This window comes from Pelodiscus sinensis, chromosome 6, assembly GCF_049634645.1.
Source record: "Pelodiscus sinensis isolate JC-2024 chromosome 6, ASM4963464v1, whole genome shotgun sequence".
NCBI lineage: Eukaryota > Metazoa > Chordata > Testudines > Trionychidae > Pelodiscus > Pelodiscus sinensis.
The window spans coordinates 64,060,759-64,073,966 of record NC_134716.1 but is presented as its reverse complement, the minus strand read 5'-3'; the positions used below and the strand labels follow the sequence as shown (position 1 = coordinate 64,073,966).

The window sequence follows — 13,208 nt, the reverse complement described above, 5'->3', positions numbered from 1 at the left end:
TTGTCTTATCTCTAAGTTCTTGGGGACTGACACTATTTTTATTTGTATTTTATACAACTTTGAGCAAATTGTCAGCACTTAAATAATTAACCACAACAACAAGAACAAACCATGATAAGTGCACTCTGTGGATATGATCTTTCATAGTCCCCTGGAAGTCATTTGATGACTATCCCGATAAATATTTAATAGCAATTTGATTTCTTGGCACTTCCAGTGACTAAAATGCTATCTTGAAAAGCTTATGGAAACAGGATTTTTAGATAAAGACCAAAGAAGGATATTGCTTGTGTAGTTTACAAAGTTTGAGTACTTTACGTCAAATGATACATGCTGTTATTATAGTTCTATCCTGAGTAATGGCTTTAATTTCATTTTCATTAAAATAGACAGAATATTGCTTGGCTGGTACAGAGGTGGAAATATCTTAACTAGCTGATACACTGTAGAAGAGTGGTCATGTTGGAACTCAAATATTAAAATTCTAATTGACCTATTCCAAAGAACAGTTAAGAGAAGAGTGCAGAATAGTATCGCTAATCAAACACAGTGACAATTTTTGAAACAAACTCTTGGAGTGTAATCCTGGTGTCATACAAGTCAATGGCAATGCTCTCACCATTTTGTTGTTGCACAGGAATATGTTCAATAGTCTGTCAACAGAGAAAAAGACTTGTGTGTATACTGAATGTGAAGCCTTAAGAAATATATGCAACTTATAGGGGATATTCCTCCAACATCAACATGTTCTAGACACTCTACACTTATTTTACAACCACTTATGGTCTACCAAACTTATCCCTCTTTAAAAACAGGTGTGTCGACTCAGGGAATTTCTATTTTCTAAAAGCAAAACTAGTGATTGCTTACCAGTAGCATAACTGGTGTTTCTTCTGTTCTCACTTTTCATTTATTGTGATTTGGTGTGATGGTGTTGAAAACAGACAAGAACAGTTTGAAATTCTGAAAAAAGATAAGTGTAAGGAAAATACATATATATAGGTCTTGGCTCTAAAAACTGTCACTATTTCATGAAAAAAAAGCTAACCACTAAATGAAAAGAAAGATAACTAAGGTCAACTTTATCACCTTTTTATTCAGACTTTAAAGATATATATAACATTTCAGAAGCATCAAATAAGCAGAAGAAACATATTTTGTTCACCAGTAAAATAATCTAAATTTAAAGAGGATCCTTTAAAAATAATAACCCATCAATTGCATTTTTAAAGAAAAACTATATTTAGACATCTGCATTCAGAAAACAGATGGTATTATGCGTGATTACCTTATGATGGTAAGTTGGTGGTTCAGGGGTGTCAGGGAGTGTCAGAGAGGGGTAGCACCTCTGGTGGCTGTACACGTTGCGTCCTTTCAGGGCAGTTTGTCCACCTTTGGCCCCCACCTGGCACCCAGCTCTCACCTGTGGCTCCTCGTAGCTGTTTGCATGTGACAGCGGCCACACCCCGGGCAACGGCTTCAACTGGCCGGCTAAACCAGGTGAGGGTAGTCGATTTAGCTACCCTCGGTGAGACAAGGAGTTGTCTATCCCAGCATGTGAAGATGGACTCCAGCAGATTGAGTGGATGAGACCAATGGAAGGTCCAACGGTCAAGAAGTCGGTCTCCGCAAGTGTTGTGGAACGCATAGAGCAGAACAAAACACAGAAGACACCCTGGTCATCCACTGCGCCCAGTCCCATCTCCAGCCATCTTGACTTTTGTCTTGCTACTGGATCCAGATGGGAATTGGGAAGAGAGAGTGAGGTTGAAGCTGCGCAACTTTTCCTCACTTAAATCCAAATCACGCGCAAGTCTCGACACCACATATATTACCTCATCATTATCGCAACCTTCGAAGTCCTGTGGCGATGGGCGAGTGATGAAGTAGCAGGTGTGGACACACTGGGAGCTGTAGTCACAGACCTGCACACAGGTGGCTTAGGTTTAATGGTTGTTTCTCGCTGATCGAAGCAGCAGTGAAATCCGGCATCTACCTGGGCGACTGAGCAGTCCTTTTCAGGAACACACTGCTCACCTCCATAGAATTGGGGAAGGGGCTAGAAAAGGTGCCCTAAACATTGCCTGCTTCACTACATCCTGGCCAGTTTACCGTGGCTGGCGGGAGTCCCATTATGGCGGTCGAACAAATACAAATAAACAGATTAAACGTATGGTGACACCGCTCACCATAGGAACTTGGAACGTGAGCACACTTTTGGACAACCCTGCAACAGAAAGACCAGAGAAAAGAACAGCCTTGGTTGCTAGAGAACTTGCAAGATACAACATTGATATTGCAGCCTTCAGTGAGACTCGCCTCGCTAATGAAGGTCAGCTAACTGAAAGTGGAGATGGATATACTTTTTTTTTGGAGCGGTCGCGGCACCGATGAGCGTCGCGATTCTGGAGTCGGATTCGCCGTCAGGAATCACCTTGTTCGGCAATTTGCCAGTCTTCCCAAGGGTGTGAATGATCGGCTTATGACACTACAACTTCCGCTACAGAATGGAAACCAAGCCACTCTGATCAGTGCCTATGCTCCCACAATAACTAACCAGAACGAGATGAAAGACAGATTCTATGAGGAACCGGATTCCTTACTATCAGCTGTGAGTATCACCGACAAGCTGATCCTGCTCGGTGACTTCAATGCAAGAATAGGATGCGACTCAATAGCCTGGCATGGAGTCGTTGGCAGACATGTAGTGGGCAATGTAACAGCAACGGCCTACTCCTACTGAAGACTTGTGCAGCACACGACCTTCTTATCACCAACACAATGTTTCGTCTGCCTACTTGGAACAAGACCTCTTGGATGCACCCCTGCTCTAAGCACTGGCATCTTATCGACTATGTCATTGTCAGGAGAAAAGACAGGCAAGATGTCAGAGTGACCAAGGCCATGTGTGGTGCTGATTGTTGGACAGATCATAGGCTCATTGTCTCCAAAATGAATCTCCGAATTAGAATGAAGAGGCGGCCTCAAGGTAGCAAGCTCATAAAAAGAGTTAATGTGGCCAACCTAAAGAACCCAAGCATAGCCTCAGCATTGACTGAGGATCTAGAAAGCAGGCTTTCCGACCTGCACCTTGCAGGTAGTGCTGCGGACGACTGGGAACTTTTCCGGAATGCTATCCACCCATCTGCACTGAAGATTTTGGGACTCTCCTCACGCAAGCAGCCCGATTGGTTCGATGAGAATGATGGGGAGATATTGTCTTTACTTGCTGAAAAGCACCGTCTTCATCATGCACATCAGAACCATCCATCATCAGCTGCCAAAAAGAACGCCTTTGCAAGTGCTCACAGGACAGTCCAGAACAAACTGTGCAAAATGCAGGATGCTTGGTTAAGTTATCAGGCAGCTGAAATTCAGGGGCATGCTGACAGGAATGACCTGAAACGGTTCTATGCAGCCTTCAATACTCTCTATGGACCTCAGTCTCTCGGGAGCTCCCCGCTTATTAGTACAGATGGTACCACTCTGATTACGGAGAAGGCTCAGATCCTGCAGAGATGGGCTGAACATTTTGAAGATGTCCTCAACCGACTGTCAGTTATCAACGACGAGGCGATTGAGAGGATTCCCCAGGTTGACATCAACGGCACCATGGATGATCCACCGGTAGTAGCTGAAGTTTCACAAGCAGTTAGCCAGCTATCTAGCGGCAAAGCTCCCGGGGCAGACCTGCAGAGGTCTATAAAGCCGGCAGTCACGTACTCAAAGAAGCTCACCGAGTTGTTACAGTCTTTTTGGGAGGAAGGATCCATTCGTCAGGAACTCAAGGATGCATCCATTTTACATCTTTATAAGAGGAAAGGCAATCGACAGGTATGTGGCAATCATTAGGGAATTTCGCTGCTTTCCATCGCAGGTAAAATTCTTGCAAGAGTGATGTTAAATCGTCTGGTCACTCATCTGGAGTGTGGCCTCCTGCCGGAGTCACAATGTGGCTTTCGTAAGGGCCACGGGACTATTGACATGATCTTTGCTGCGCGCCAACTTCAGGAGAAGTGTCAGGAACAGAATCGTGATCTCTACACAACCTTTGTTGACCTCACGAAAGCCTTCGACACTGTCAGCTGACAAGGTCTGTGGAAGATCATGTCCAAGTTTGGCTGCCCCCTCAAATTCATTCAGATGGTACGCCAGTTTCATGATGACATGATGGCCAGAGTGCTAGACGGTGGAGAATCTTCTAAGGCATTCCCAGTCACCAATGGCATCAAACAAGTCTGTGTACTTGCACCTACACAGTTTAGCATCATGTTTACTGCTATGCTGAATGATGCCTTCCAGGACAGTGTTGCCGGAATCAGCCTTAAGTACAGAATGGACGGGAATCTTTTCAACCTGAGGAGACTTCAGGCTATCACCAAAGTGAAAGAGACTGTTCTGAGAGACTTCTTGTTTGCCGACGATTGCACCTTGTATGCTGGCTCTGAAGCAGAGATGCAAATTAGTGTGGACAAGTTCTGCACAGCTTCCGACAACTTTGGACTCACCATTAACAGCAGAAAGACCGAAGTCATGTATCAGCCTATCCGTTATGCACCGTACACAGAACCCACAATCACAGTCACAGGGCGAATGCTACAGGCAGTGCACCAGTTTACCTACCTTGGCAGCACTCTTTCCCATGCAACTAACATTGACATAGAAGTCACATGCAGAATAGCGAAGCTAAGTTGTGCTTTTGGTAGACTGCGCCCCTGTGTGTGGGAATGTCGAGGAATCAGCCAAGCAACAAAACGGAAGGTCTACAGAGCCGTGGTACTCACCACCCTCCTGTATGCCTGTGAAACATGGACTGTGTATCGGAGGCACGCAAGACAGCTTAATCACTTCCACATGACTTGTCTTCACAGAATATTACGCATCAGATGGCAAGACAAAATACCAGACACTGAGGTTCTCTCTAGAGCAAGTTTACCGTCAGTCTACACTCTGCTGATGAGTGCATAGACTAGATGAGCAGGTCATGTCATTCGTATGCCGGACAAACGTATACCTAAGCAGCTCCTTTTTGGGGAACTCTCTACTGGTAAATGCTCGCGTGGTGGACAGAGGAAACGTTACAAAGACACACTCAAGGCCTCCCTGAAGTCGTTCGGAATTGATACAACCACCTGGGAATCGCTGGCACACAACCGCCCTGCCTGGCACAGTCTCATCCACAAGGGATGCCAAGCTCTCGAAACAAGGCGCATCTCTGAAGCACAACACAAGCGCGTGCTGCGCAAGTCCAAAGCTACCAGTGCAACGATTGCAATGCCTACACATGTCTGCCTGACATGTTCCAGGACATTTGGTGCCCGAATTGGCCTGATGAGTCATCTTCAGACACACTGTATCTAATCTCAAAGCACTTAGTGGTGTTGAGGTCTTCATCGACCACGATGGACAAACAACAAGTTGGTGGTTCTGAAGGCCGACATTTTGAGAAATGATTAGTGATTTTGAATGCCAATATAAGACACCTTAGAGAGGTCTGACTTTTTTGGATAGCACAGTATGCCTATGCCATAACTCAGACATATGTAAAGCAAGTTCCCTAAGAAGCTGCCCTGAGGAACTAAAGCAAATTCAGATATTCAATTCTCAGATTCAGTGTTAATCAGAAACTAATACAAATGCTGGAGCAACTTGCTTCCACTTTTAGTTGGCGACATTCCACCAACATCTGTGGTAGACCAGACTAAAGCTGCAAGTGAAGTGGTTTGTGTGTTTCCTAGCCCTAACTACAGTATCTCAGCTTCCACTAGGTGGCGACTATGGAAAAATATTGGCTTTTTAACTAAAATCTACATAGGTATAGGTACACGGCTCTAAGGTACCTTTGGTAGCTCCTTGATCCTTTGATCATCCAAGTACCAGTTTGGTTCAGTGCAATTTAGAAGAGTTTCTAAGTTTCTCCAAAGAGGACTGCTAAAGGTACTCTGCTCTAACATATCCTATGCACTGGGGACCAAAGAAAGACTGGCAAGAAGGTGTGATTCCTTAAGGACTCCAACATTGAGAAGAGTGGCAAAGGATGTTCCTAGTAGGCTTCACTAGATTCTGGCTTTTCTTATCCTCTATTAGGAAGTTTTGCTTGGGTAGGAAGGAAGCTTTAAGTTCCTTGCCCTGGAGCACAAGGAACAAGAATTTAGACAAGATTCGCTGGCCACAAGTGTCTAAATATTAATAAAAAGTATTACACATACATTTGACAGTGAAACTGACTTATGCTGTATTGTGAACTTTACTTTTTTCATTTCCTGAAATCTCATATTTCAAGTCACAACCATTAAGCTCCATTAATATAGGTTTTGTCATTTACTTTACTTTCTGTATTCTCTTTGGTACATCTAAAAATAAAGAAAAAAACCTTGTGTGAACTATGGCAATATGGATTTGCGCATGAATTTGCCTTAATATAATTGGCATAATTTAAATATTGATAATATAGATATACAAAGAAACATTTTTGTGATTCAGAAATTCAGAAATAGTCTAAAGACTACATTTATATTGAATAGCTGCAAAAAATAAATTTTAAATTTCTTATCATTACATTAATTTAAAATATGTTTTCCAAATATAGCATTTGCCTCAGTGAAGAACAACCGTAAGTAAAAACTGGCATTTTAAAGTTAATCTAGTTCTTCTGAGTGTTATGCACAAATCAATTAAGTTGTTTTAAAATATAAAACTTATATTTTCTCTTTTTGCATAATTCTAAATGTCATTTGATCATACTTTCAGCAAAACAAAGTCACCTTTTGTGAACATTTAAGTATGGACATTTCACCTGTAAATTAAAATGTGAGCGACAGGCATAATCCTGTAAACACAGAAATTAATTTTTAGAAAGCTAATTTTCAATCTCACCTATAGCTTTCAACAACACAAAGATTACAACACAGTATAAAGCTTATACAATTTGTTTAGTTATGAAAACATATCACCAATATTTTCCTCTTGTTCTCTCTAGAATACTGATATTTTTAAAGACCAAGTGGGGTCTGATCTTTGTCAGTGACTATTCATATAGGCTTGAATAGATTATCTAGTCTCCAGGTCCAGTCAGGCTTTGGCATCTCTAGTGACGCTGCCAACAAAACTGCTAATTTGCAACAACTCTGATGTGGACACATGTCCACTGGAGTGTGACCATACTCATTACTCAGAGGTCACTGAACAGACTGAGCACGCTAATAACTTTTGGCCAGTAAGTACCTCCCCTAAATTCAGAGCAGTGACCTAGAGACTATGAGGTGAAAAACCAGTTCACAAATGATGAGCCATCTAGTTCCCAGCGGTTTTATCATTGTTTTATTTTTCTGAGAATGCAAGGGGGGAAGATGTTGGGGGGGGGGGGGGGGGAAGGAAGGGGAGTTAGCTGTTTTTCTTTGGTTGGTTTGCTTTTTTTTCAAGTGCCTTTAGAGAAGTTTTCATCTCACAGTTAGTTAAAAGTAAATACTTCTTTAAAATAATCTGCAATTCTATACAGTGTCCTAGGCCTAAAGAACCTAATTAAAGGTATCTGTTTGCAAGAGTTAATGGGACTACATAATCATTGTGGCCATGGTTTCTATAGCTATTTAATGGGTGCAAACACTGAGGTTTTATGGATTATCTCACTAGGGGTTGAGAATTAACAAATGTATGCAGCATCTAATGATGCACTGTAGCTAGCTGTCTTGTTTATTGTAAAGCAATTGCAATGGGACCTAATTTACACAACAGTCACTTAGAAGTAACTATTTTGAAAGGTAGAGGGAGATTAATTGACTAAGCTCAATGTTGTTTCTATATTGTTGTTCACTTCAACATCATGCCCTCTAGAGCACGTATCCAATTAAAAACAAAGTTAAGAAACAGGTATTAAGCATAGGCTTCTATGTTACTTAGCACTTTAAGTATAAACCTGAAAATTTACTACCCACTACAGGTAAGTGCTTGATGCATTCTTAAAATGTGAGGAGACTACAGTGATTCTGAAATTTTATTAATACAATTTCATACCAGATATGAAGAAGGGCAAACTCTGTATCCAGGTGAACCAAGACCAGTATATAGGAGTCTATTAATAATCAATATGAAAATATTAAACAAAAGTCTGCATTGAGAGCAAAAGAAGTAACTTGATAAACAAAGATTTTCACACTAATTTTCATAAAAAGGTTGAATACTCATTGTTTTTAACAGTTTCTACTCAGCACAGAATTTATATTCCTATAAAGTTTCTTTCTACTATGTTATCAATAAAAACTAACACTGACCTTCCTCCTAGAAGGTTAAACTTCTAGCTTCTGTTTGAAACGCTAGAGTGCCTTTTCTCAAAAGAAATGCTACATATATGTGCCGCCAGCAATGAGAAAGAATACACTATTGCTCCGACCCTTCATTAGTCAGTGGATCTTGGCAACAGCAATGCTGTTGTATACGGTCTCTGCATGAAAAACTTCTTTTCAAAGGTAACCTTGCCAAGGGCTATGTTCTGTCTTGGCAAAAGGAAGCAAACTTTACTTTTTTACCTATCAGCACACTCTGCATGAGAAACAGGTGTTATGGCAAGAAATGAGACTTGGAGCAGGAACAAAATAAAAATTTCTGAAAAGTTTGGTTTGAAAAAATTGGATATAATAAGCCTGCGGGGCTTACATGTTTTTGCAAAATGCAAATCATGAAAACTGGTTAAGGGATTAAATGCTCTTTTGCAAAAATGACCATAGAGATTATAATCATTAATTAAAATCATGTAAATAATGTTCTGAAAGAATCTTCCTTTTTATCTCATAGGTTTCAAACGGCCTAATGGTAAAAAGGTTCAGTCTCAGAAGAGCTACTCTAATTAAAACTAAAAATCCAGTATAATTAATAAGTGTGAGAAAGCTTGCAAATCTTATCCACTTAGCTAAAACAAATTTTAAACACAGAAATCAAATTATATACTTAAAAACATTATACCAGTGTCCATCAGATTATATACTTATGTATATAATGTAGCTATATATAGTTTCAATATGTTCAGTACGTGTCCCTATTAGAGGTATTACCACAAGTCCCTAAAGGTCTAAATACATTACTCTTCTTTCTACACATATTACACTATATATAGCTACATTATATACATAGGTATATAATCTGATGGACAATGGCATATTATTTTTAAGTATATAATTTGATTTCTGTGTTAAAAATTTGCTTTGCCTAAGTGGATAAGATTTGCAAATTTTTTCATATGTAAAATCCCAACATTTGACAAAACAGATGTGCTACAGAAAATAGACCAAGTGCAAAATAATTAGTAATATGTCCATATGCAATACAGACATATTTCTCTACAGTTCCTCACAGAGATCTAATATATGATAAATATTCATTATATTGCTTTTATGAAGATAGATTTTCTTTTTAGTTAGGCACACAACTTTTTAGCATTGCAGATAGATACTAAAAAATTCTCATTTATCATAGGAAAAGCAAGATGGGAAAGCAATATAAATTATGTCTAAAACTGTCTTCTCCAGATATATTTTGCTTATTACGATCATTTATTTTATAATGCTATTTTACATTATGTTAATATCTTTATCAGTTGATCTATATTAACATTTATCAACTAAATAGCACCAACACAGATCTATGAGTTATAGTTAAGTTTATTTTGTTTTCTTTGTTATTTATATATTAAATATTTTCTGTGTATTTAGAAACTGTGTAAATTCACTATTTCACTGCTGAAAGGATTATAATACAATTGAGTGAAAAGAGTGTAAATACATATAATATAATCCAGAACAAGTGTAACTACAACATGGGTTAAATTCAGAGTTCAAATTCATACATCAATCTCTTAGGCTATGTTAGCACAGCAACTGTGTCACTATAGCACTTCAGTGCAGACTCCTTTAATACAGTGAAAGGAAAGCTTTCCCCCTTTCTGTATCTAATCCACTTCCATGAGAGGCAGTAACTAGATGAACGGAAACACTGTCTAGATTGGGGTTTAGGTCATCTTAACGATGTCTGTTTCAGGAGTGCAGAATTTTTATGCCCCTCTGTGAGACAGCTAGTTTAATCTAATTTTCTAGTGAGGACAACGCCTTAGTCCTTCGCATGTGTAGCATAAAGAAAGGTGAGAGAAAAGCTACTCTACAGCAGAAATTCTGCCCTAATTTTATTCATTATCATTCTTACTTCAAACTATTCTATCAAACAAGAGAGGACCTCAACAACAACAGTATACAAGGCTGTAAACCCCCATTTCAAATATTTAGCCTATTTTCATGTAAATATGAAGATGCTCACCATGTAGCTATTCTGCCATTACACTTCAAAAGATATTTTTTAGGATTCAACTTTTTCCCAACACATATAACTGGACCCTTTGATTGTGTTACTGTAGAATGTACAATTTTTAAAGGGAGGATAAAATACACCCAGAAGGTATAGTACAGTTCTTATTCTAATGTGAATTATATTCATAGAGGATAAAAAACAAAACATCTTCTCTGATAGAACAGATTAAAGAATTTAACTTATGGTTTATATTGAAAGCTTGGTTGCTGTTCCATGTTATGAAATTTCAATCTATATTGCCAAATTGATCCCTTTCAGTCCTCAGAAGAAACTATTTTACTTGAATTTCAGTGAAGTACATAATAACCTAAGAACAGCCATACTGGGTCAGACCAAAGGTCCATCTAGCCCAGTATCCTGTCTTCCAACAATAGCCAATGCCAGGTGCTTCTGAGGGAATGAATAGAATCAATGATCAGCAAGTGATCCAACATATCATTAAGTAATTACTTGCCTGAGGTATTTCACAGGAATTACATTGGCAACAGCCTGCATTTGTGATAGAAAAGGAATATTTATCAATGAATTTTAAAAGAAAATAGATAGCCAGGTAGACAGAGAGAAAGACAGATAGATTAAGAGAGGGAGCGAGAGATAGTCAGACATCCACTTTTGCCTTTAATTAATAATGATCCTAGATGTTTTACTTACAAAAACTTTGAAAGATTAAACTGAAGTAAAATCTTGTTGAATTTACTTCCCAAATCACAGATTATTAATCAGCTGCTACCAAGTCATTACTCATCTGCTCAAAAATTCAAATAAACAAAGGCAATAGTTCAATTCTTTCTATGAGAACTACTACTCTGTTGTTTTCTGAAGTATACTCATCACTAGGCTAGCCATCTTTCTCAATAATTTACAAAAGACAGGACATGAGAAAGTGAAGTTGAATATACTGATGAAAGACATTACAATGATAACTACAGTATATTTGCTTTGAATTTATAATATGAAGTTCATCTTGAAATAAATCCCAATACTGAAAAAGGAAATCAATACCACTAGATACTCTTGAAAGGTCAAAAATAAAAGTATTAAATTTAACAGATTAGCTTTTGACTTCTTACAAGATTTTTTTTCCATCTCATAACCAAGTTCCTAAACTCAGGACTGACATCCTCTCAACATCTTCTGAGGTAACAATTTTAATGAATTTTGATTGTCCTGTTAAAAGGACCAGACACATTTGATGTGGGATTAATCAGGTTCCAATTTTGGGCATGTCTCCACTAGAGAGTTATTTCAAAGTAACTTCCCTCATTTAGAAATAACAAGGTGAGCGGCCACATTACCAAGCTCATTATTTCAAAATAATGGGCTTGTTATTTCGAAGTAACAACTCCTGCTTGTGAAGAGGAATATCTTACTTTGAAATAGTTATTTCAAAAGTTATTATTTCAAAATAATTTCCCAGTGTAGACATAGCCTTTGTTATTAAATGTCTACGTAATGGATAAAACCCCACATTTTTTCTGCAATTACTCAGGGGACTTCCACCGGCTCCCCCTCTTTTTCTATCCAGGTCCCTCCAGCAAATCCACTGTCAGGACCATATAATCCATCCCCTTAATCCCCTCCATCTATAGGAAGATTAAGAGAGCTATACAAATGGGGGATTGACTCCCCTGCCATAGCAATCATACAAGTGTCCCCTCATTTGTTCCTTTAATGAACATATCTTTTCAAGTCATTTTCCAAGTCATTTATCCAGTCACTGTATATCTTTCCTATGGAGTACCTGGACTGGACATCCAGAACAAAGATGTAATCACAATTAGCTTAGCTGCCTCCCCCCAAAACCAGTTGGACTGCCAGACATCTCTTCCTGTCCCTGTTATAGCAGCCAAAACAAATCAATTCCAAAACTTGACAAAGGAACCCCAATCTCGCTGGCGTGCCCTAAGATGCGCAAACTGCTAAGCCTTTTACGACCCCAAGTAATTTGACCTTCCACTTCCATCCCCATTAGCTTCTGTGGTGCCTTATCCACACCAGTGGTGCCCCACAGCTTTTAGCCAGACTCTGCATTCATGCAAGTCTAACATGGGACTGAATAAAGTCCTTTGTGTTCTGAGCAATAATGTAATCTCTTTACACATTCCCAAAGAGAGAATCTGCCTAACTCACTGGGCAATAAGCAGACCACAGGCTGGACACAATTCACTAGGATTAGCCCCTGGTGGGCCACTAGCATTTAATTTACCTGCATGTTCATAGGCATGGTTGCTTACAGCTCCATTGGCCATGAACCACCATTATCAGCCAGTGGGAGCTGTGGGAAGTGGTGTCTCAGTCTGCACCGCTTCCCATAGGTAAATAAAGACCTGGTGGCCTGCCAAGGTTTAACCCTAGTGAATTGCCTCTGGCTTATTGCCCAAGCTATGTCTAACTGTACATACTATTGAATAAGATGAAAATTAAACCTTAAAATCTCTGGGGTTTAATAGAAAATTTCATCTTAGAACATATGACAGTCAAACAATACCATGCAAAAGACTATGGAAAAAAACTAATAAAAAGTTTGAAGTCACTGAACATTACTTGAAGTGTAATAGAAAATGCTTATAAATAAACTCAGTTACACTGGTCAACATTGTTCTTTACTAAAAATTACACAGGAATCATGAGGCAACTTTGTGATAGAGATGAAAATCTCTCACCTTATTTTTTAAAATAAGTATTTAAATTTCTATTTGTACGTTAGAATCATAGAATCATAGGACTGGAAGGGACCTCGAGAGGTCATCGAGTCCAGCCCCCTGCCCTCAAGTGCTTAACAGTTAGCTTAAGGTCATTAACAGTAGCTGAACAGTGAATATACCCCCTAAGTAAATACCAGTTCAATACATATC

The 13,208-nt window shown here is 39.1% G+C and overlaps 1 protein-coding gene across 3 annotated transcripts in view; it reads right to left on the bottom strand.

Annotated features, from left to right (window-relative positions):
- Positions 1 to 13,208, bottom strand: part of FBXL17 (F-box and leucine rich repeat protein 17) — a 394,310-nt gene that overhangs the window by 151,794 nt on the left and 229,308 nt on the right. The window contains exon 7 of one of the 3 annotated variants that reach the window (XM_075932051.1): positions 885 to 963. The exons of the other annotated variants lie outside the window; for them this stretch is intronic. Coding sequence (XP_075788166.1) covers positions 900 to 963 — 64 coding nt within the window. The 3' untranslated portion in view covers positions 885 to 899. Of the gene's footprint in view, positions 1 to 884; positions 964 to 13,208 lie in introns of those variants that run through there. 3 annotated transcript variants of the gene reach the window in all.